The sequence below is a fragment of the Atractosteus spatula genome, chromosome 5 (assembly GCF_055471065.1).
Source record: "Atractosteus spatula isolate fAtrSpa1 chromosome 5, fAtrSpa1.hap1, whole genome shotgun sequence".
Classification (NCBI taxonomy): domain Eukaryota; kingdom Metazoa; phylum Chordata; class Actinopteri; order Semionotiformes; family Lepisosteidae; genus Atractosteus; species Atractosteus spatula.
In genome coordinates, this window is record NC_142710.1 from 56,278,978 (window position 1) to 56,305,005 (window position 26,028).

General features: G+C 37.6%; 1 protein-coding gene across 4 annotated transcripts; it reads right to left on the bottom strand.

The window, feature by feature from the left end:
- Positions 1 to 1,310: 1,310 nt before the first annotated feature.
- pxk (PX domain containing serine/threonine kinase) lies at positions 1,311 to 25,487 on the bottom strand. 4 transcript variants are annotated; one of them, XM_088917324.1, is made up of 19 exons: positions 25,185 to 25,406; positions 22,623 to 22,673; positions 21,817 to 21,864; positions 21,272 to 21,458; positions 20,711 to 20,788; positions 19,988 to 20,061; positions 19,555 to 19,629; positions 16,786 to 16,890; positions 15,727 to 15,828; positions 13,772 to 13,933; positions 12,690 to 12,807; positions 12,069 to 12,147; positions 11,298 to 11,346; positions 10,975 to 11,052; positions 10,704 to 10,790; positions 10,324 to 10,393; positions 8,332 to 8,391; positions 6,833 to 6,860; positions 1,311 to 4,338 (listed from the first exon to the last, which is right to left on the bottom strand). In XM_088917324.1, the coding sequence occupies exons 1-18, from the start codon at positions 25,284 to 25,286 to the stop codon at positions 6,844 to 6,846; spliced, it is 1,542 nt and encodes a 513-aa protein (XP_088773450.1). In that variant the 5' UTR covers positions 25,287 to 25,406; the 3' UTR covers positions 1,311 to 4,338; positions 6,833 to 6,843. The 4 variants fall into 4 exon arrangements, with proteins under 4 accessions (XP_088773450.1, XP_088773446.1, XP_088773448.1 ...); XM_088917322.1 differs by having other exon boundaries at positions 4,311 to 4,338; positions 6,833 to 6,863; XM_088917320.1 differs by lacking the exon at positions 6,833 to 6,860 and having other exon boundaries at positions 25,185 to 25,487.
- Between the last annotated feature and the right edge of the window lie 541 nt (positions 25,488 to 26,028).

The window sequence follows — 26,028 nt, forward strand, 5'->3', positions numbered from 1 at the left end:
TTTAAAATACACCGTATTTGCACAGTGTGCAATTACAATTTTGTGGCATTATTCAAATAGGCTACCAACATGTGTCCATGAAATGTTGCGCAAATGTTTGAAAAAATAGTAGTCTTTTTTATATTCAAGGTAATCATCAATTTCCCTACGGGATCAATAAAGTCTTCTTATCTTATCTCTTAATTAACCCAGACTTTAATCAGTTTAATTGTATTAATTATTGCCTAATTCATCCACCTGCTTGAAATTTCATTGGCCACAGAATTTATGCAGTTTTTGGTTTCAGCTGATATTTTGCAGTGAAGTATATGACACTGCATGTAACCAACACCACTTACAATTTCAAGACACAATAGTTCCAAGGCCAGCCTCTGTGATGCTCCTGATTGTAGTAAAACAGGTTACTACATTTATAGGTTGCCTTGTGGGAAGTGGGTCACAGAACTGTCAGAACTGAAAGTGGATTAATATAGTATTGAATAATGGGTGAACTTGTCTTAATCCTGAAACAACAAACAAACATTGCACCACATTTGGCCAGCAGCTATATCACCCTACAACTCACAACTGGCAACCCACTGAAACTAAACAGGTGTGAGCCTGGCCAGTATCTGGATGGGAGACCTCCTGGGAAAGCTAAGGTTGCTGTTGGAAGAGGTTATACTAGTGGGGCCAGTAGGGGGTGCTCACCGTGCAGTCTGTCCCAGTGGACACTATAAAGTAAAAAGGTACCATCTTTCGGATAAAATGTAAAACTGAGGTCCTGACTGTGGTCATTAAAAATCCCAGGGCATTTTTAAAAAAGAATAGGGGTGTTACGCTGGCATCCTGGCCAAATTTACCATTGGCCTTTACCAATCACGGCCTCCTAATAATCCCCATCTATGAATTGGCTTCATCACTCTGTTCTCCTCCCCACTGAGAGCTGGTGTGTGGTGAGTGTTCTGGCGCACTGACTGCTGTTGCATCATCCAGGTGGGTGGTGGTGGAGGGGAGTCCCCATTACCCGTAATGCGCTTCGAGTGGAGTGTCCCGAAAAGTGCTATATACATGTAAGGAATTATTTTTAGTGTATCTTTTGCTATAAATAAATATAATTGTTAACAGCAGAATTTCACTTTGGAAAACAGCTGTTTTCCAAAATGAAGTAAAGAGTTCAACTTCATTTCATATTAAGAGTAGTTCTTATGTCCAAATCATGCGAGGTACTGTATTTACACTAATTATACTTAAGATGTTTCATATAATTACTGTGACAGTGAAGAAATTTGGCATTCATGAACCTCTTCTTGATTAATTCTCTTTTTCAGTTTCTTTTTTTTCTCTAGTGTGTGTTATGAGGCTTATGCAAAAAACAAGGCAAAGAAGGTTCATCCATTATTTTAATAAAATAGTCTGACAGATTTGTTTTTCACAGGTACATGAAAGATTTTTACATATATACATCACAATGATAATCTCTATATAATTATAGATAAAATGTTTAATTCTAAGGAAGAAAAATATCTTAAGCACTTGTGACAAAAATACATCACAAAAAGGTTTGCAAAAATGGCATTTTTATGCACTTTTTGTTACATTTACCCAAGAAAAGTTAGAAGGTAAACTCTTAATTGAACCACAGTCCGAATGTATGCTGTAAGAGAATGGCTTGTTTTGCCATGTGCACAACTCCAAAGCAAAATATAAAAAAATCAATTAAAAAAGTTGCTTATACAGTAGGTCAGAAAAATATCAAGACTAACATGCATTTTTTAAGGCTTCCCAATGATGCCAATGAATGGAAATCCCAGAACTAACACTTGTGGGCATCTCTTTATAAGTCTAAGGCTTTACTTTTTGTGTAAAAACTGAATCATTCACTTACTCTCTTGCAAATACAAAACACTAGGGAGTCATGCTTACAGATGCACAACACAAGCCTAGCATGAAAGTAGTCCGCAAATTAAATCGTAAACACATTACTACAGAGCTCTAAATTTTATTACCTCAATACACCAAAACAGAGCATGTGTATACTGGCCTGCAACTAGATACTGTAGCTCTGCACTCACACAGTACACGTACTTGAAGCAATGATGATCTCTGCTTTTCAGACATAAAGTACAATAAGATCTGTCTTAAAATGCATGGACCAAATGGTTAGATTCATGAATTGTAGAGTACAGTCATTGAATAGAGCAACCTCAAAACTGTAAATGTCCATTTTTAGCAAAGTACATCTATTGGTGATATAAATGTCAGTCTTCTGCATGATGCTTGCATGATGCACAATGCCAAATTGTCAGACGTAGATTAGACGGGTCATTTGGAGTTTGGTTACCTGCCCCTAATTGCCTCTACACGGCGAGACTCTTAATAAGATTTTGAATTTGTTCGTTTATTTTCTTTCAACACACGGAACATCAATCAAATCAGAAAATAACACCTGTAAATCTGTCAAAACCAATCACAGATGCTTTCGTATTTATTCAAGTAAAACAGTCAGGAAAAGCAATAATGGTGGAAGTAGCTGAACAACATGCTGAAATTAAAATCAAGAAGAGCTAAGTTGGTGAAAATTCCCAGTATTAAGCTTTTCCATTTTTGTATTGGACATACATTTTGTGAAACATGCTATAACTGAATCTAAAATGAATGATGTTCTTGTTGCACAGTTTTTCCAATATGATTACTATAATCACAATGGGGCAGATATCAAGACACCTTCCAATTTTCTAAAAAATGAACTTCCCATGGGAAAAACAAAACATTTTTAATTGGTAAACAAAGCATTTTTGCCTTGTATCGTATGAATTAAAACACGGAATATGCAACATGTATATGCAACCATTCAATAATTTAACAAAACCAGGTTGCAATAAATAAAAAAAAACTATCTTGATCTAAGAAGCAGCAGACTGCTTTTGACATGCGAGTGTCTGTCAGCAGTGTATAATATATTTGAAAAGGTGGTGTGAAAGATTGGATTCTACTGGTACTCAATTGTCTGTAAGGAGACAGAAGAGTATGGGATTGTGCTAGTTCAGTTCAAACTCTACTCCTCTGGGACCCTTCATTTCCTATATTTTAAAGTGCTGGTTTTAAAAGCCCCTTGGCACAGCAGTGAAAATAAGGGATGAACAACAGCAGTTTAAATTCATTTTTCACTAAGGTGTTGACAAGGCCTGTTTGTGTTGTTTTTTTAATTAATTTGCATTTTAAAGAGGACATGCTGTGTTCATGTATTTAAAATTATTTTAGCACAAAATAGGGTTTTGCTTATCTGAATGTGTATACATTGAAGTGACCAGGTTACATCGATAAAACACAGAAGTGCTGAAAATAACTCCAATTAAACATATATGTGCCGGATCATCCCAGTAGGCCTTTCTTTCTCTGACCTATCTTTGAGCTGAGATCTTTAAAGATGCATTTATCACACTTCACCAAGAGAAGCCAGAATTAAATCCAGAAACAGGTACACTATTTTTTCTCATGGTGGCAATAAAAACTGGCACTCAGCCTGACACGGCTCTGGTAAAACCCAGGAACCCTTTACAATATGCAGCCTTCTTTCCTTTGTGATAAGAATGAAATGTAACAATGAAAAACAAGCCATTCTCCTTTAGCATAAATCACTGTCAGGGCAAAGAAAAGGGGGCTCAGTGCCTTCAGAGGTGGTACGGGATGTCTAATATAAAACATATGTGTACTAAGGACATCAGCTTTCTTAGAAATTCAATGATGAGGAAAAAATGGAACAGGGGTTAATAAAATTCAATGTGACTATGAGCACAGAGACTTCAGTTTCACCCTCTTTAATTTGCAGCTATACCTTAGCTGAGAGCTTGTATAGACATCCACTGCTTCAAGTACTCCCAAATGGCCACATTCTCAAGCACTCTCGCTGGAAGCTGCACATACACAAAGCGCTCCAGCTAAACCACACAGTAAAGTACAGTCAATGGGCTAGTGTTCCTTAACTTCTCACCAAGAGTAACCTAACTTCCCCCGGTGGCACAAGTGTATTCAAGTTGATCAAAAGTAACGTTTTGTAATTACACTCTTTACAAAAAAAAACTAGGAAAAAGTGGTTGGTCAACAGAACAACAATTACCAGAAGAGAGAAACGCAAACAGCAGAGTGAGAACCACATGGGCAGTGTGTAAGCCTGTCAGATGAGGGGGTTACTGCGGTCGTTGATTTCGGCTTTCCTCAGTCTTCCTTTGGCGAAGTTCTGAATGGAACCCAGCAGGGCCCCCCGGCCTGGGTCACTCACAGGCAAGAGGGGTGACTGGCACGGGCCTGGCTCATTCATTTGACGAGGAGGAGGGGGAGGGGGTGCTGGCGGCACTCCTGTTTAAATCGGAGAAGCAAGCATTACAATGCAGAACATACGGGAGAGAGGTAGAGGCTTGATTTAAAAACCCGTGTTACGGAATGATTTACTTTTCGTTCAGGTCTGAAAAGGGCACTGTCACTCAGAGGTGGAGACTGCGTCAGGGTCATTGAAAAATAGAGATGAGGTACCTTTTTTAATAAACCTGATCTCGACATAAGTTTTTATTCCTTTTTTATGAATTGTTTTTATTAATAGTGATGAAATAAAAAAATGCAAGTCAATCAACGAGTATTGAATAAGAAACACAGTATAATATCATTTTAGGGGGTTAGCAAAAACAGGTGTGCTTTTTCATGCTTTTACAAATCAAAATGGGAATGAGTGAATATTGAGGAATGATAGAGCCATTTATCCTTGTTGCTTTCTTCTTGAAGAATCTCATGGATGGAAGTGCTAAATCCAAGTCACTTCCCTTCATCCTGTTTCATATTCCCAGACCTTATTGCTTACTTATTAGTGAATAATACTCATATAAATAAACATACTTTAATGTAAAACTACTGTTAACTGTTCCTTGAAAGCAATTTCACAAAAGTTGCAAAGCTTTGCTCAATCTGCGGGCAGTGCCTGGGTGGATGACTGTACACTGAAATACGCCTAACAGGGGTTTCACTGAAACAGAAATTTCAGCAGAAACAGCTGTAGATTGCAATCCAGCAGCCAACTATTACTAAGAAATTAAACAGGAAAAGATTAGATTGTATAAAAACGCACACCTACACCAAGCTGTTTCGCGTATTTCTAAAATCAAAAGCCTGGGAACTCTCTTAAATTCTTAATATACTATTAGGAGCATAATCTGCTGTTACTGCCTTTTCCTGGACAAATCAACAAGGATAAATGGCAAACAAACCTTGGTTTCTCAATTCTAGTACATAAGACAATAGTACCAAATTTAAATAAAGCTAAAAGCTAATAATATGGTAAAGGGAAAATCTTTCCTTTTTGCAAACCCCCCTGAACAAAAACCATTCAGGTGTCACAGACAACACAATGTGATCACAAACCTCAGAACACACCATTAAGGCACTTGTGAGATGTTATATCCTTCTTGTGTATGTCTTCAATTGGGTATTTCCAAATATTGCAGTAATTGCACAGTTTTGATTACTTGATTACATGTTATTTATGTTATGTTATTACAGGTTACTGTTATTGCTATTGTGTAACTGTCTATTGTCTTATCTTCTGTCCTATTTATATACTGCACCTGAGTGACTAATGAGAAACACTTTTCATTATACTATGCACCTGTGTAAGTTTAATGACAATAAAGTTGAATTGAATTGAACTGAATTAAAACTGGATTTATAATGCATTCCAGCATGACAAATGTGTGTCTTAAGTTGATCACCTTGCTGATTGCGACACGTTTTAAAGGCGCATAATCCCTTCTGACCACAAGTATTAAATTCTGTTTAAATGTCATATCTTAAGGCCAAATACACTAGAGTTTCTTCTGAAGGTACGACTGTAACTGGCTCCTGCTTTTTAAATGGAGAAAGGGAAATGTACAAGAGGATCATGTTTACAATACTACAGTTTTTTGATTCATTCATAAATTCCTCATTTAAAATAATCCGTCAATGGGATGAAAAGGGATATTGACCCAGGCTCTGAAATATCAGAATGAACAAGTGTTTCCTTCCATCCCAACTGGATTTCCTAACCATGCTCCTGGAGAGTAACACACCAGCAGCTTTTACAGGCCACCGTGAAATCATCAATTTATAAAGTCTTGGAACAATTTAATTGTGATCACCTAAAGGGGTGATTTGTCAAGTCATTTAAAATAATTTAGAAAATAAATGAACAGTTCCCAGGAACCAGAGTTCCTTAATTGAGCACATTATTCTCTTAATTGATCAATAATTTTCTAATTTTCCTGATCTTTAGAAACAGGAGAATTAGGGCGAGCTACAGTATAAGACCTACTGAATTGAGACAACTGCATATATTGTAATACTTCCAATGGAAATGTGCCTGTCTCTACAATCTGCTGCTACACATCCAAATGTCCCAGGACTCCAAAAAAAATTGCGAATAAGGGACTGCTTAAACTCTTACATGTACATATATTTTACCATGGTTTTACCTGCTAAAAAAGATATTCCAACTTAAAATTATTTTGTAAAGCTTTAAAAAATGCCATGCAGTTACTTCCCTATGCTTCCTTTTAAGAACATAAATCTCCAAATCTCTGTCAAGAACAGCAATTAGTAAAGAAACTGAAGTGTGCATATCATTCAGTAATGAATATCTAGAAACAAGAATTCTAACTTGAATATAGATCAATGTTTACATGGTTTTATGTTTTCATTTCTCTTTTTAAAGACAGGAGCTCAAAACAGATTGAGGCAAGAAATTGGGCCAATCCATTATACAGGCAACTGAGTCAGGGATATTGCAGCTTTAAAATGCAAAGGAATCAGTATGAAATTACTTTACCCCACACATGTTCAAAATGGAGCATGCTCTACTTTGAAGACAGCACAGGAGGAAAAGAGAGGCAAGAAAACGTTATTGTTCATTACAGCTTGAACAGAATCAGAACACACAACAAAGTTGACTATTAGATTAGTTCTGCGGTGAAATCAAAGTTTGATAGAGGTGTCAAAGGGAAAAGATGCACATTTTATGGTTTTATGGTTATGGTTGCCCATTATTAAGGGAATTCAATGGGATTCGAAACCTTGAATTTTGAAAGAGTATTTTAGGAATCACGGGGCTTTTATTTTTTAAATAATTGTTAGTATACTGTACTGTATATACATGTTAGCAAAATACATATTTGAGGCATTTTAAAAAAGAATGCCCACAATGAAAAGAATTTCACACAGGCGGACTTATTAGGACCTGCAGTGGTGTAATTCTGAGTTGTTAAACTAAAAATGGTTTATTTTATATACAAAATATTATAAATAGCTATAAATGGATGGAAACCTGGATTAAATCTTTAGAGCTGTATCTGTATTCTGTATGATATGGTTTGAGTTTAAATAAGCCTTTCAGTTAGCTCACAAGTTTGATGCCCTTCATGCAAAGACATATATACTGCATATACAGTAGCACTACATATTACAGTAGTTATCCACATTATAAGGGTTTGGTAGGTTCAGACAAGATGGAGATCTTTGTCTAAAGCACATTCCCCAGTATGCTGTAAAGAATGAGCTGCTAACAACGAGACACCTGACCATTGGGGAGAAGATAATTGGTCAGGTGATTTAAAAACCAGGAAGCAGAGGAAGAAGCGACTAAGAAGCTACTGGCCGAAAGTTGATGGATGGATCCTAGGTGGAACCCTGAGTTCTGGCAGACATCTCTGATAGAGACTTAGCTGCCCGCTGTGTATGGTGAAGGAATAGAAGAAGTTGGGTTAGGAGCTCAAAGAGGAGCCTAGGCTTTGTTTTGTGGTTTGATTTTCACACACTGTATTTGATAGCTGTTTTATTGCACCTAACAGCAACAGTGTCACAATGTACATCCTGTGAAAATATGAATTAGAAACTGTTCTGCAGATATTGTAGCCCCTGCATGTAAAATGATATCTAAACAAATGATCCCTTTATTCTATCAAACTTTGTTTAACCAACAACTCAATGCTACTTACACATGTCCTGACTAGTTCACAATTTAAAAGTTAGTCCTGATGTAACTAAAGACATACTATTCAAGTAAAATTACTTTTATACTATAATCTAACTGTGGCTATTAAAAGAAACTTTGTTCGGTTATGAATCGGCAAATTAAGGTCATTGTTAACATCACACAAGCAACAGATGGTCAAAAACACTGGAATTAAAAAAGGAAAACACGTACTGTACAATGCACTTCCTGAATTAAGCCTCGAGATACTGTACACACAATGACCTGGTAGTGCAATTCTAACAGATGAACTGAGAGTGTGAGTCCAAGTGTTTGAAGCAGGACAGCCTGGGTATTACCTGCTGTGGGCGGTGGAGTGGGAGAGGAGGGAGATGTCAGGGGAGAGCTGGCTCCTGAGCCTGCACAGAAGAATGAGACACAAGTTCACACAGCTGCTGGGCCAAACAAAATGCAGAGTTCTTCTAAGATTTCGTTCTTGATGCATACACCGTTTCATTTCTTTCATGTAAACTTCGCAGTTCATCGCTGAATGGCATCTCTGCTTAAACCAGCAGTTCCCAATCCTGGTCCTGGGTTTTCATTCCATCCTGCCCTCATTAGAACACTGAAGCCTTTATCTAAGAAGTGTCTTCACTGGAATATCTGCATTTTCTTTCAGGCATTTTATTTCAATGACAAACAAACATGTATAAGAGCCGGGAACAGACAGTTCAAATTCTTCTTCTTATTATTATTATTATTAAGTTAAGAGTTTAAAGGTGCAACTGAGGGCTCAGCTGGAAAAAAAAAACCCAAACACACACCTTATCACAAGGTTAAAACTCATTAGAGATCTGTAAACCTGTCGTGATCACAGCAGGACACCCTTGATTTATTTATTGTATATTTTGCATATATTGCATATATAACACTTTAGCATTCTGTAACCAATTGCAATTGCTGCCAGAAGTTTAAACTGTAATGAAACATACTTGTCAGTTTAATGACAAATTAAATTAAAATCTGGAAGAAATATTTTGAAAAAATATATCAAGCACAGCACAGGTTTTCAGAATCAACCTAAATGAAATAACACTTTACAGGTTTATACTTGTCAACATACTGTACGAATGAGGATGGCTATGATGATGATTATGAGAGGATGGATGAAATTTTGTCCTTTGTTCCAAGATGTAGAACACATCTTTGATGTTAACAAAATTCAACTTAAGCTTGGATTTTTTTCAACTGCAGTGAACTTATTTTCTTTATGGTAGGTTGCTTATATTTAATTACAGTAAGTATATAGAGATCTCCACTGTGGCATAACACCATCAGGGGGAGCCTCTTCCTCCTTAGTTGAATGTGGTCCTAATCCTAATTTACTTAAATTATAATATGCTACAACCAATACAGGCAAAACAAAAATACATATTCAGATTTTGAATAGGCTCTAGTCTGTTTAAAATTTTAAGGAAATTCCAAATTATTTCAATAGGATTCAACCCTGAGCAGATTCGTCCATTAAATGCCAAGTACATGGTGTTGCATACAGTACAGTTAGAAAAAACATCACATGTAACAATAAATAATAAATAATGCAGAACAAATATACGATACAGAGCGAGAGGCACTCAGGTGGCAAAGCTGACAGATCACTTAAGCCTTCTAGATAATATGGTGTAGTAATAAAATAGTTAGAATATATAATTAAAAAGTGTATTAAAAATTTAAATGGGAGAATGTTATATTAAAAATGTACAATGCACAAGTAAGACCCCAAACTGAATACAATGTACAGGTTTGATTATCATGCTCAGTCCAGCAATCGGATACATCTCCAGGCTAAAAGGCAGGCCAAAATAACTGCATCATTGTAGTCTTCAACAGCAAGAGAACTGTACTGGGGACCCGATTACAGCATTCAAATTCTTCAAGATCAAGTTCACTCCATTGCTTAAGATTCTACAGTAAAACTGACACCATCATTTGTTTCAAGAAATGGTTGTACAGTATGAGAGTGTGGTATCAAGCTATAGTATAAGCTATTATCAAATTAAACATATTAGCCCAATGGCCTTTTCTTGTTTACCAACTTGCTTATATTCTCCACATGAACACAGAACAAGTTTTTAATCGATGGACATAACTTTGAAGGGTGTCGCATAGGTGTGTATACACAATGGGACAACTGTGCTTCACAGTTTTCATCATACGCAGACATTAAAATTAACAACAAAGCTGTCTGATATATTAACATTCACCTTTAATAATCATGTTCATTTATAAAAAATACTCCTTATAACAATGGTTTCAAACTTTGCAACTTTAAAGAATCGATCATTACGTACCAGAATTGTTTGAGTTGTTACATTTCATAGAGAGATCTTCCTCATTTTCATATGCCGACTGTCGAGATTTCTGTCAAAGAAGAAACAGGACATGCTGTTTTTTTCTTTGACCTCTAATAAATTCTTTCAAAACAGTCAGAAACGGAAGGATTAGACGTACAAGCATGTCAAATGATCTCGTGCCAATCACTAACAAAACAAAAACGAAACCAGTTCCAGTCTTGCTTTTTCAAATCCTGGACCTGTTTAAAGGCACAAGCAGCTAAACTTCTAAAGGTTGACAGCTGGGGTCCAAAAAAGGACAGCTTTATAAAAACAAAAGATGATTTTGCCATTGGATCGTTACTACTGTGTTATCCAGTTAACTAAAACTTTCTTGCCTTTCTTGCCAAAATCTTTCTTTTCTTCTTCTCCTCTTCTGAGCCATGATGAGACTGCGCCCTGGTTAGTCTCCTGTGCTGGTGAATCTGAGAGAGAAAATGAAACATGCTAATGTGATTGCTGAATATGCTCTGTCACAACTTTCTGGCAACAAGATACGCTCATGCTGCCATGAGCCTCGGACATATTTAACAAAATTACAAAAACATACTCCTGAGGCTCTGGTTTCAAATCCCCCACAGCTAACAGGGTGGGGGGGACTGAGCTCACCATTTTTTGTTCTTCCTGCAGTCTTCTTTCCAGGTTTTCTTTAGCACTCTTCAAGGCATCCTTTAATTTAGTTGAAATCTGCAATTTCATTGACAAAAGAATTATATGATGCAGTTGAATACAGTGGGATGTTAACAAAGTTTCAATACTAGTTGGTCATTATAAGATCCTGTGGACTGTTTGTAAGAAAAAGGCATTGCACATTCTATAACAGGTTATATATACATAGGTATTAAAGATGCAGGAGTAAATGTCCTGCACATTATGTGAATTTTGTTTTTGATACCATGCGGCTCATTCAGATAAAAGCAATTCCTTCTCACCTTGAATTGGGGTTTCTCCGAGTTGAATAACAGAACATCACTAAAAAGCCTAGAAAAAGAAAAAAAAAACGTTCTGTGGTATTACAGAATGTATATACAGTATATCCAAAAACAAGGATAAAAAAGGGTCAATCTATATAATGCACATGATAAACAATTCTTTAGGCTTTTTATTGAGGAAATACCTGTAACACTGTCACACCCATGTTTGGAGCTTAAATGTATAACAGTATATAACCCTTTTTTCTTGGAACTTTATAGATTTACCTGCCATAAATATTTAAGCAGCATACTGTACATGTTGCAATTTGTCTCTAGATTTCATTAGAAAAAGATTTTCTACACTATAGATCAAACAGTAAAATTCTATTTGATACTTTCCCCTAGTCATTAGTCACTTAGTCCTTTGATATATAGAAAAAGTAATTTATGCAGCTCCCTAGCTATTGCACATACAAATTAACCTCTAGAACAAAGTCAGGCTGTGAGTACTCAAGTTTGGAGATCAGGGATTCCCTCTCCAGTCTCGGAGGAACACTTTTCTGCAGGTTTTCTAGGTCTCTATGAAAATCTGATCAACTTCTCCAATTACGCCAATAATTCAAGCAGGTTAAGAGTCGTGCTGGACTGAAAACTTAAGATTGCAGTGCTCTAGGAAAAGAGCTGGGAACCACTGCTGTAGATGGTCCATGGATCAAGCTAGGACTTAAACAGAACTAGTGACCTTACAGTCACATCCTAATTTCTAAGAAATACCTCAGGCTAACTTACGGATTTTGCAAGAGCTGGGAAACAGCTGGCATTCCAGCTTTGCAGGCTTCGGTGGAGAGGATGGATTGCAACACAGACACTGTAAGACAACCGGAAATTCAATTTCACAGATGGGAGTTACAGACATTAACATCACCCAAAGGGGCAGCACAGAAATGAATACATCTGAGACATGGCTGTATTACCGAAATTTCCATATACTGCCTTTGCAAATTGTGTTTTGTTTATTATGCTACGCTACATAAGAGTTTGGGATAGAAGAACTTGCATGCCATTTTTGTGCTGTTTTTGACAGCTTGAAGATAAACAGGACTCACACAGTAAAGCTCCTTGTTTAGATGTACTTATCCACTCACTGGAGGGACACTAATACACAGAGAGGCCATGTGTTTTCAATGATGCTTTACTATCCTGTTTAAATCTGGTTTGACATTTACCTACTTCCATTATATTTCCACACAACTGATTTCTTTACCAAAGATATAGAAGAATATACAAAGCACACATGACTGCAGAAGTGATTAATCCAGTTCAGGTTCCCTAACTGCTGGAAAGGAAATACCTGTGAATTGTGTGTTGGCAAAGCAGGCTATATAACAGTAAGGCCTTTTCTGGACTGACCTATGGACGTGGAGGGAGCAGGTGGAAAACAGTCTACTGGAACAGCATCTGGAGGTCTCCCATAGGTCATTTCATACAGCAAGTGCCCAAAAGAGTAAACGTCAATGTCTTCCGTTGTCTAAAAAATATTAAAAACGGCACATTCAAACATTCAACATTCAAGGAACAAACTCAATAAAAATGGCTAATATAACACTTTTTTTGCACGTGTGTAGCAATTTTCATCCCAAAACATCTGAAAATACTGTAGACATAGGAAGAGGCTCGCTTTATTCACCAGTGCAGTGCAGCGACCACCTGGATAAACGACAAACAACTGCTCTGCACCTGCGGCCCCACTACACAGCAGATCAGATGGTTAAGTGAGTAGTGAGAATACAGCAATTGAAATAAATAGGAGATTTAAGCAAGGCCAGATTGTGTGGAATTTAGCCAAGACATTGGGGATCATACCCCTACCTCTTTCGAACTACTGATTTTTAATGACCAAGCAGTCAGAACCTCAAATTAACTTCTCATTCAAAGGGTAGCAACTAATAGCAATAGATACCTTGTAAGAGGTGCAGTATTGTCGTTACTCTGTGCATGGTACTGCTAAAATTTCTTTAGCCTCCGTTTTCAACTGTTATAGCTATGATGAAACTCTCTGTTGACTCAGACCTTGCACCTCCTACACTCCTCTTTAATTTAAATCATTTTCTTGAGCAAGGCACAGCTTAGCCGATATGTGTAATGCAATATAGAAAAACATCTGCACCTGTTATTTTCTTATTACAAATTCTGCAGCTCGACCGAGAACTGTTCAATAAAAAAATACTTTAAATAAAAAAAAACTTTGCTTTCAACACACGTCGTTTTCATTTCCACACATCTATTCAGCTTGTTTGGAGAAGACTTTGCAAGATAATGTGTATAAGTCACTACACCTCCACAATAATGTGGAGATAAAACTTCACATCTTCATGTATGAAAAAAAAGTCTTCTATAACAAAAGGGCACAGGATAGGATTCTAATAAGATACACAAAAAATGGAGCATAGAGCAATAGAGCAAGAGCACAAAAAGTACTTTTCTGTCCTTACATTGATTTTCCTGAACTGCGTTGCATAAGGTCTGTAGTAAGAAGGAAGTCCAAGCAAAGTATTTTCTATGTCTAGCAACTTGCAGGTGTCTCCATCTAACAAGATATTAGATGCGTGGAGGTGACCGTATGGAAATCCCTTGTCATGAAGAAATTTAAGGACCTACAAGCAGAAAAAAAATAAGAAAGATGAATGTAAGGAACAACATAAAACAGTTACATTTTTTTAGCTAGAAAACAGGAGATAGGGGTGTGAGGCACACTTTATATTCACTGTACTTCTACTTTGAGAGCACTGAAAATAATGGGCAACGATGAAAAGCACCTCTGACAAGCACACACCACCCCACACGAACGCCAGAGGCCTTTAGGAACGCATTCTGTAATGAGCACAGAGGTCACGTGCATGTGTGCAAGTCAGTCGTCATCGGAACTGTGAAAAGGGCATTCCCCCTCTGCCTACAACATGAAGACGGTTTGCTCTGGCCACGTTCTTAATGACTCTAAAAGACAGGCTGGAGGCTGTTATTAAAAAAACAAGAACATACGAAGAAAGGCTGCCAACAAGAGGAGGTCCTTTTGTTTATTTTGGCAGTTTAGTAGCTAAGTGAATCTAAAGTGTTGTCTAGTCACTTCCTGAAGGAGCCTAGAGCTTGGGCATTAATCACCTAGGTGGAAAGCGTATTCCAGATATCTCCAACTTTTTATGTAAAGAACTGTCTCCGATTTCCCTAGTAAATGAAATCTTTTAGTTTTTTTGTGACCCGGAGTCCTCATTTTGCTGCTGATCTGGAAATACTCACCTTGGTTGGCCCTGTTTAGACCCCTTAGGATATTACATACTCAGACACTTACGTACCTGGAATTGCCTCACAATTTCTGTAATGCTAGACAGGGCAAATTTAAGCATAATGTCCCTTAATTAAAGGGGAAGTGCAGTTCCAATTTCTCAGACTAGTTCATAAATCTCGGTAACAAAATAAATTCAGTGAATTCAAAATTAATTCTGATATTTCTGTTTTCCACACCCCTATTGTTTATCACCTGTAGATTTAACTAGTCGGCAAACTAGGTCAGAATGTAAACCACAGACTCAGAGATCCACAGCTTACATTACCTCCATACAGGTTACGACCCTTAAGATGATGCTCTATGATGACGCTCTTATGGCTTTTAATTTTGAGAATTAACCTTTAATAGACCGTAATCAAAAAATAGTTAGCTATCTTTTATACTTAACTTCCTTTTCCAAAGCCATTTTGGCTTTCCCCTGCATGCCTCTGTTTTATAAGTACTGTATTCTTATTTTGCCCTAACTATTGTTTCTAAACTTTCCTGGTAACAGAAATAAGACCCGATGGTCTGGACTATACAGAAGTTTCGTGGTTCAATCTTGTGTCTGTTTTTTTTATGAATTGATTTTACATTCATAATTCTCCAAGCTGTGAGTACACAGTAGATCCCATCGTAAGTGAAAGGTGAAATGTGGTATCCATTGATTATTTTAAGTATAACTGGGAAAATACTACCAGACTATAGAGATTTAATAGTTCATCCTTAAATAACTCAATGCTGATGTGTAATTCTTTCAGATGTGATCATGTCCAGTCACACTAATAAGCTTGTTCCCCATAACTCACAAGATCTTCCTATGCTCTTGAAATCCAGATCTAATTGACACATCAAAACCATAAGTCAATCTTAGAACAGCACAGATCATGGGTTTAACCAGAAGAATTCTATGTACCCATTTTTTCAGTATTAACCTTGACTGATGTACTGCATGATAACAGACGTATATACAATTACAAACTTGTTTTGAAAATAAACTTTGTTTTGGTTGCATCGAATACTATGTCTTAGTCAGAACATCAGAAAGTATTTTTCTCAAGGGCAAAACCATGCAATAAACTGAAGGACAATAATTAAATGCAAGCGGACATATTTATACTGTACCTCTAGTATCTGTCTCCCAAATGTCCTAATTTGCTGGAGTTCCAGGCCCTGGATTTTCTTGGGATTACAGTACTTCTTCAAGAAAGGCTCTTTTGGTTTCGCCTTTAAAGAAAGACAACAGACAGAATCACTGAAGACTTGCTTTTAAATTGCATACTAAACACTAACCAATCTAAAACAATCTTTCATTTTATGATTCCAGTGTATCAGCTGCACGGATTTACTAAGCATTCTGGATATTCTTCTACATTTAATAACAGACAAGGATTGGATTAGATGGCAATTTATCTCAGCACTGGCTGCTTCTGGCACTGCTGTAAACAAGTGTGATGCTCAGCCAAATCACATCAGGGTGCATTTCGAAATGGAAGGAAGGGTGGCAGAAGTCATGAAAATAAAAAAGAAGCAAGAAATAAGAATGAAGGAAGCAGGTTGACCATACTCTATGAAAATTCACAAATAAAGACCAATAAAATGTATGCATTTTGTTCATGGAATGAAATCTCCTATTCTCACACCTTGTCATATAAAATCAGTTCTTCTAGATTCTCTGTTATGACTCAAAGCACTAGTGAATTAGAGGTGCACCAAAAATGAGTGTTTTTGTTTCTCTCAATTCATAATTGCTTTTTTATGAAATGACGAGTACTTAGTATGATACGTCACATATATTATTATATAGCATTGGCTCTGCAATAATATAAGAAATGTAAACTCTCATGGAACTCAGTCAAAAATTCTTAATGAAAAAAGTGTTTGAGGCTAACAAGGGGAAACATTTCATAGAGTCGATATTTCAAAGAATTAAATGAATCCCAGGTTCTGGTACCTACACCGGACTCAATGTAATTCCAAAAATGTCATCAAGCACCTTTACATACCAGGGAATTGAATGAAAACAATAAAAAATAATAATCATCTTGACAAAAGAAAGTTTTACGACGCAATTTTGCCACTGACAAACGACAAATGCAAGATGAGAAAATGCATTAGTGTGAAAAGCAGGGCAAGCTGGTGGGAAGCTCTGAAGCCTGCTGAGAGAGGCATGAAGCAGCATACCTTACATATGTGATCTCTCAGCGTGCCTTTCTCGCCGAACATCCTGATCACCAGTGCCGAGGACTCGCTCGCTGTAGCAAAGGTAACAGGGCAAATGAAGGGATGCTGGAAAAGAAAAATCAATAAAACATTTTGCTAGGTGCTAGCTTGTATCCCAATTGCCACGGGCGCTGCGGAAATCAAGAGATCCAATTTTGAGACATCCTTCTGTCCATCTTTGCAAGAAGCAAGCGGGCTCTGCAGTATGACTTCCAACCACATTATTGTATGACAGGGAATCTTAGGCACTTCACATTACAGCACACAGAACATTTCAACAAAGAAGGAGTTCAAGGATTTCTTCAGTGGTGTTTAACCTACTAATATGTTTTAATAAAACTCCCCTACATAGAGGAAAACAACGTGCTCCTCTTTGCAAAAATGTGTCACATCTGACATCTTGCAGAGCTTTGTTCTTAATACCATTCATTTTGGTTTGTTGGTAACCATGGGGTCAGATTCTTCGTAGGTATGAAAAAAAGTTGTGTGTTATCAGCATACAAATAGAAACTAATATCTACATAAATGTTAATCTAGCACTATCTGTCCTGTAACATGGCTTAGATTTTGTTAAAGGATGCACCCTCATATTTTTATATATGTATTCTGACAAGACTGAAGTGATACTAATCATTACCTTCTAATTATCAACTCTACAACAGCGTCAATATCAGTTTGATTGCTGATGATGTTGGCATCAGTCCAGGTTCTCAGGCTAGGAACCCTGGCTTCACCTTTTACCCGAACCTTGTGAACCTTAACTTTGAAAGCCGACAAGTTTAAGCCATTTGGACTCTGGTCATCTTCCAGTTCCCAGAACGAAGCTCAGAACCTCAGTAGACTGTACTTTCTGTTATTTTGCTTCCAGTCTATATTAGGTCTTGCAGGACAGTTAGCACTTTTATTTCCACTCTTAAACTTACTTTCATACACCAAGGTAAGTTTTCATTTATTGTACTGAATCAAAGGTATTAGTGTGCTTGTAATATTTTGGTGGTGATTTTAATTTCAGAGCATCTATATATTAAAATGAGTTTATTTCTACAAGATAAAAGTCTACTCGATCACATATTCTCTGGGACAGCAACTGAAAATGCAATCTTTCTTCATACTGTATAGTGTATGCAGCATGTGTTTATGTCATCCACAATATTAAGCTAAATCACAAACATAATCAAGTGAAGTCATGGGACATTCACAGGACTACAGCTTAGACACTCCTGGTTTTTTTTAACCCTAAAGCAGTTTTTCTAAGATGAGAAATTGAAAAAATGCAGGGCTTTGTGAATCAGAGACCAGGAAAACACGCCAGTTTTCAGACTAATGCAGTAAACATCTATAATGAATTTGCGACAGATTTTTTTAAGTGTTGTCTGCTTCAAAGTTCTGTTTCAAGGTCAGCATCAAATGCGAATCTAAATGATAAGCCATCAATAACCCGGAGGGATAGCACACAAAAGCCTCAACAGCACAAGGTTAACACTGTAATGCACTTCTTTTCTGAGGGATTTGCAGAACATGAGATAGGCATCCATGCCTTAGCAATGGATTATATCCCTGCAGGAAACTAAAGCGTGATATCTATCAGGTTATTCTGAAAGCAGAGAGAAAGTGTTTCAAAGTTATGTCAGAATCAATTCAATGAGTTTTCTCCCTTGTGCTTCTCCCTAGAATGTTGTGTTTCAGGACTGTCTCTTTTCTCAGCTGCCCAGAGTGTTTTCTTTTGAATCCACAGCACATTAAGCTTCCGACTGTTTCCAGTTAAGACCGCTGCCTAAAACGAAAAGTCCATCTGGCAAAACAAAACTTTATGCTGCTCCACAGGCACAGGATACTTCCGGAGTCAGCAGCTATATCACCCTACAACTCACAACTTGGAGCTCAGCAGGCCAGTACCAGGATGGCAGACCTCTTAGGAAAGCTAAGGCTGCAGCTGGAATATGTGTCAGTAAGACCAGTAAGGAGTGCTCACCCTGCAGTCTGTGTGGGTCCTAATGCCCCAGTTAAGTGATGGGGACACTATTATGTAAAAAAGGTGCCATCTTTCATACCTCAAATACGAGGACCTGACTCTCCTTGATCATTAAAAATCCCAAGGCGTTTCTTGAAAAGAGTAACCGATGCCCTGGCTAAACTTCCCTCTGGCTTTTACCTGTCGTGGCCTCCTAATGATAACCATCAATGAATTGGCTTCATCACTCTGTTCTCCTCTTGACTGACAGCTGATGTGTTTTGTGCATACTAGTGCAGGTGGGGGCTGCACATTGCTGGTGGTGGAGGGGAGTCCCCGTTAACTGTAAAGTACTTTGAGTGGAGTGTCCAGAAACGTTCTACTGTATACAATTATAAGGAATTATTATTATTGTTGTTATTATTATTATTCCCTGTTTCAAAGTCATCTTTCATATGCAGTTTAAAATCAATCTTAATGATCCCAGTTAATACGATGTCTCATGACAAGTCTTGAAAGACTTTATTTGGTCTGGGAAGCCAATGAATATAAACTATAGAGCAACTTTTTTTAAGACAGAGCACCTGACAAAACGGGGTTATTTGCAATTTATGACAGTGAATTATGATTCTGTTCAGGTCTTATTAACCTACTCACTCGTAAACTACTAAGAGAGAATAGCATTATCACTGCATTGCAAATTGTTTAATCAAAGAGTCAAGAATGTAAAGATGTATTCGTTTTCTTAATAGTTAACAAATGCGGGGTACTGTACTTACTGACACAGTGGGCAGAAGCTTCATTGTGGACTGAAGGTCTTTGTCAGACAGAAATTTGTCAGGACCCAGGTCAGCCTGCAAGAAAAGGACCAGCAAAACCTGTTATCTTAAACTCCTAATCCTCACTTGAGATGAAAGGCCATAATTAACGACTATCGAATGTTATGTGCTGTTACCTGAAGGTTTCATATAATCTCCAGTCAAGTATATACAACACTGAAAAAAGCAAAACTGGCCCCCTTCCCAAGAAAAAGACCTTGTATTTTGTTTATTTAAAATTCTGTCTTTGATCTAAGATCAATAGCTGAAATCAGGAATTCTAGGCAATCTTGTACTACACAGTCTCTATACATCTGGCGACTGAGCTCTCTTATGTACACTGTAAATGTAGAGCGAGCTGCAGAGAATATATAGTATGAAACACGTCACTCACCCAATTAAGGACTTGACGTTCCTTGGGCTGATCTTTGTTTTTAATTAGGAAATACCTCTTCCGTATCCTCCATCCTTCATAAAACAGAACAAGAGTTAACAACCCACAACAATGCAATCACACAGTAATTAAAAGTATAAAAGCCTTTTTGAGTAACGAAAGCAGAATAAGAATGGGAAGATGTCTTCCTACATGCCGAACTGACACGCCATAAGACTGATAATTATGGCGAATATAGTTCTGTGCACTTGTCAATGGCATTCCTGTTACAACAGCCTTATGATTCGTCTCTCCAGACTCAATATTTACTAAAGAACTGCTTCTCCTTTCCCAAACTAGATTGTGTGCCACACTCATTCCTTCACAATTTGCCTCCCTTCACTGAATCCTGCTTTAAGGTTGTTCATCATATTTTCTTAAAGAAGAGGTCTAGGCATAAAAAGAATGTTTTAAAATACCTTAATGAGGCAAGAAAACGGTTGTGTTACAATGGAAAACAACCCACTTAAAATTCAACAGCACAGAGATAAGGAAGATAATGTCATACTCGACAGCCGATAATAATAATCTGGTCTCTCTAACAGTAAAAAAAACAGCAGTTACTTTTGTTATATGCCTCCAAAATAGACACAAATGCATTATGCAAAACATAATTTAAGTGAAGAGCACAATTAACAATAAAACACTAAAGGGGGAATCTAGGAGTGTTGCAAACTATCTCACCTATGTCTTTTAAAGGTTCTACCACCTCCCACTTAGGGTCAGATCTGAAGAACATGGAAACCTGCTGTAGGGCAATTTCTGTAAACAGGGGAAAAATAAGGATTAGTATCTCTGGTATTATGCACAGTGGAAACTGACAAACGTTTATAGAACACCAAACCAAAACCACTCTGAACTTTCCAATAGGACAGATGTGGTCAACAGAATAATTACAAAGAGGCCTCCAAATTAATTTTTCTTTCCATTATAAGTAGAACAGCCTGAAAGTAATGGTTAAATAAAAGGGAGAATAAATAAAATGGCAAAAAAACTGCTAGCACATGTATACACTTATATACAATATACAAATACATGTGGAGCCCACGCATTTACTGTACTAAAATAAAAAGGTTTGGATTGTACGCCATTAACATGATTTGGGAATTGCTGGCTTCTCCACCTTCTCTTTACACCAACTCCAACATGCATCTGTACACATGGCATACCAATACACTCTTGGGCCAAAATAAGCAGGGTATTGACTCATCCACTCATCCTCAAGCAACGTGTATTTCTGCCCACCTGTGTAGTTTGCTGAGTAATTGCTGGTGTCCAGAAACTTCTTGACCAGCTCGCAGCTGGACAGGATGTGATGTGTTGTTATAAAGTTCAAGTAGGTTTGGAGACCCTTTTGTCTCTCTGCAATGAACTCTCGGTCCATGTTCCCGATCAGCTTTTTGGGAGGAAGAGGCAGACTGAGGCCAGAGATCTGTATACAAAAGGGGAACAGGGTGAGAGAAAATTCAGAAAGAATGTGGGGCAGACACCTCACATACAGTAGGTCTCACAGCGGCAATGTGTTTGCCAAGGCTTTAGGGCATATTACCTATCCAAAATAATACGACCACTCACTGGTCCCCGCAAGAGAACAATTAAGAACATTAAGAAGAAATAAAATAGATTTTCTCAAAATAAATCTAAAATCTCTTTCCGGTTTTGAAGAACACAAAACATTCCTGTATTATTCTGCTCTAGCAGCATTATATAGCACCAACAGTACATTATATGATGTACAATTCAACCCAAGCAATTACTGTGAAAAACAATACAACTGAAAAAGTTCTCACCAATAAGCTATTGTTCAGCATGTCAAAATCACTGTATCTTCTTATGACCTAAGAAAGTACACAAACATTTTAGTACTGTGGACAAAAAAAGCCTGTTACAAAAAGAGAACATTTCTTTTTTGCATTATTCTTTGTCAATAATAGAAAAAGGACATTCTTTCCCTTAACAAAGGTAATCCTTTGAAATCCAATTACAGTAAAATTGCACAAGGCGCTACCATGGGTTTGCAGTAAACAAAGCCAGACAGCCTTTCACAGAAAAGCAATTTACTATCTGTAAGCTGACCTAATGGAAAGAAATAAACAGGGTGACAGTGTATCATGGCTATGACCATTAAAAGGAATTTCGAAAAGTAAAATCTTAGGGATTCTAAATCTAGTAGACTCAGGAGGGCTTACTAAAGTCTTTTTATGTCTGACTGAACTTTGATATGTGTTCATTGTTGGAACTTCAGAGGGTCAAGATATGCTAAAATGCAGAGGGCTCTTGTGTAATTGAATTAAGGTCATACTGTTGGGTATTTATGAGGAAATACAACTTCACTGTCCAGAAAAGCACTATAAAAGAGTAAGGATATCTTTATATTGTTATTAAAAAAAACAAATCTACCCGTAGCAACTGTATTCCAGGATCAAATAAAAATAATAGTACAAGATCTTTGTTTTGGATGTTTTTACTTGTAAAATGTAGCTGGCTGCACAGTATTAGAAGATTCAACAAACAAATCCTTCGGCCTTCAAGCCAGTGGCTGGATCTGCTCCTTTTCTCCCTGCACCTTATGCTAACCAAGTCCATTTCTGCTTACCTGCCAGCTGTTTTCTGTGGACACACCTCTCTGTACACGAATAATATACTCCTTGAAAAGAAAAAGAAAGGTGAAGCTCAGCATCAGACCTGCAACTGTCTGACGTCTTAATTTCTGTGATGCTTTTAGGAAGCGGGCATTAGAAAGGGAAGAGGCAAATTTGTGGAAATAAGCTTCTTTAGACTGTTTCATTTAGTGAAACGCAGTGTATCTACAAATGCTACCCCAGCGCTCCGTAACCTCGGATCATAAAAAATGTGGTGACAAGAATCATGCTGATGTCTGCTTCTCTTCGGTCACAAAACTACAGGAAGTAGTGGCCTTCACATGTGTTATCAGCTTGCTTCTGCCTTATACAATACATTTTACAATGTTGCCTGCAAACAAACATTACAAAAAGCATTTGACACATGATTAGGTTCTGCTGAGGTCTTGGGAACTCCATATGCCACAAAGCTTGTGTCAAAGGAAGTTCCCAACAAGGCAGGAAAATTAAAGTGTCCTGAGATCATTTTAGTTCTATGATCTGTTAACCTTCTGTAACACTGTACAGGCTCACACAACTTAAAAGCACGTTTTCCAAACTTTAAGAGGATTCATAGCTTGATGTTTTATAGCATGTCATTTCCAAAAATAATCTTACACTATTCTTGCTTTTCGAGTGCTTTACATATATTTCAGATGTTACAAAACACAGGTTAAGACCATTTTTAGAGTTAAATATGGGCACTACTGACTCAAAAGATAACTATAACCTCAGTTAATGCACTCTAAAGAATGAGTCAGCCCTCTGAACAAATTCTGTACCCCCAAAAGCACCCATTTGAAAAAAGCAGCACTTTTTCTATATAACGTTTTAGCTTTATAAACAAAATAACAGATGATGACCAGCCAAGGTGAAGGGACAGTATTAACACGATTTTGTCCATTTCAGTTGTCAATCAACCCACCTCCCTGGGAATCACATGCAATGATAAAGACATTTTACACACAATACTTCTGTTTTTTCCATGTCTAACACATCTGGGACCTCACTGTAACGTTGATTCAAACACAGTTCATCATGTTGTCACAGCCAAAACCCAGTCTTCCTAGTCTCGCTCGTAAAAGTTTAATCAACACTGAGTGCACCATAATTTTACTGTTGTGCATCTGTGCACCTGTGTTATTTGAAAGAGATGTGCATTCATATAAAACAACTTAAATGTACTAAATGGACTTAAATGCAAAATAAATGAGAAAACACAGTTTTTCTGACCAGAATCAATTTTTCTGACAAATGGTAGCCCAGGTTAAAATTCATCACTGTATGAATCAGAGCTAGTGCAAATCAAACTTGCGTTTCAGCGACCCAAAGCACTGATCATTTAATCAGCCTGAAGCAGACTTATTACTGTAGCACTAGATGTTAATGTTTCACACCATTAACTGTAAATGAGTATTCTGATCTCCTTGTCTCACAACTTAACAACAACCCTGCCTTTCCAGGAGAGTATGGGGATGAATGTTAACATGCATTTCAGGACAAAACTGACAAAAAAAAAACCCTAAAAGACCTAGATTTGAATCACTCAACATTTGTGAAACTACAGTCATTTTTAAGGAGGAAGAAGCTTTACTGCCAAGTGCAAACCTAACAGATCCAGTAAATCCCGATTCAAGTCTTTATAACAACAGAAATTCCTTCTCTGTACAGAACTGGTGTTTGCAGTTGACATCAGAAACAGGTTTGACTGTTCAGGTTAGCAGAGTACTAAGAGGCCCATTTTCCCGATTTCCCTGTTTTTCCAAATCAGCGTTGAAAGAATAGCATAATAAAACTCTTTCTAGACTGCAAAGGATTTCACTTTGCTTTTGAGAATTGTACCGGAAAGAACAGCACAGATGTAAAAACTCCAAGAAAGCAAGAAAAACAGTCAACGGCCAGGCAGACACCAGAATGAGCCCGCAGTTCCTCTTAGCAGTTTAATTCTGAATCAGTATGATATAGTTTCTGCATCTTAAGATGATAAATATTTAACCAAAAAGTGATAACTAGCGATTCCCAGTAGGGAACTGGAATCGTTCCAGTATGCGTGGTTTATACTAATGTTACGTCGAAGCTAGGTACGAATACTAAACCTAAAATTAAAAGATACAGCAAATAAATCTGGCAAAATAAACCCATCAAAGCAAATTTAAAAATAGTTTCCAGTGAAGGTACATAATCTAGAATAGTAAGTGATGACTGAAGCAACTAAATTATCTGATAATATAACCAGAATTCGTTTGAATGACTTGCTGGAGTTAAGAAATTATTGATACTTTGAAATGCGCATCACGTTACTGTACTTCACCCCTAAATCCAGATTACGGAACTCTGCACTGTTGAATGCTTAAAAGTGTAATTGTCTGAACTGTTAGTTTTCTGCCAGTCGTGCTGTCAAGTTCATTAACAGCATATACAAAACGCGACACCGAGGGTGGTACGTTAAACAATTTAAAGAACCGCCCCAGCCCTCGGCGGCCTGGGCTCCGTATCCCCGAACTCCGCTCTCCGTTTCCGCCGCTTCGCTCGCTTACCGTGTGGGACTGCAAGCTCTGACTCGCCTCGATCACGGCTGTCAGCGGCACGGTGTCGTCCAGCAGGATCTTACCCGCGGACGGTTTCTCCATGAACGCCATTCCCAGCGTCCAGGGAGCAAGAAGGGAACTCCAGCAGCGGGTCAGAAGTGTACAAGCGAGGATATTATTACAGGAAGAGCTGCCTGCTGACTGTCAGGAGTAGGGCTCTGCTCGGCTCTAGACAGTTCAACTGCTTGTCACTGTGTGAGAGGTGGGCTTCTCTGCTGCTGTCCTAGTGCCCGTCATCATGAGTTCCTGTAACCAGCCGGTAGCAAAATATCTTTCCGTAGGTTTCGAAAGAAGCAATTACGTGAGAAATCACTGAACACGACGGGGATACACTTTTTTTTGCGCCCTGGCCTGCGGCTTTGCTTTCGTGACTTAATGATGTAGTAGTAATTGCAAATGCAATGAAATATCGTTTAAGAGTGGAATGTAATTTATACAGATGTATAAGATAATAATGTACCGCTACACTTATTCATTTACAGATACTGTACGCTATTGTCATGGCTTCAGCTATTTCCTAATTCTGGAAAATCACGTCAATGATTTCAACAACTGGGTGGACATTACTAAATAAAAACTAAGCCATGTCAGTATGTGGTTTACACCAGTCAGGTTTATCACTTCACACATGATCAAAACAAGACAGCAGTCACTAGTGATCACAGAACTGGGAAAAATAACACTAATATGCTTCTTAACTGTACTGAGACAGCTTTTTTCATACACCTGTAAGGCCAAAAATAAGTTTAGCTTGAGTCAAAACAGACAAACCACGGTGTTCAGCTACCAGTAG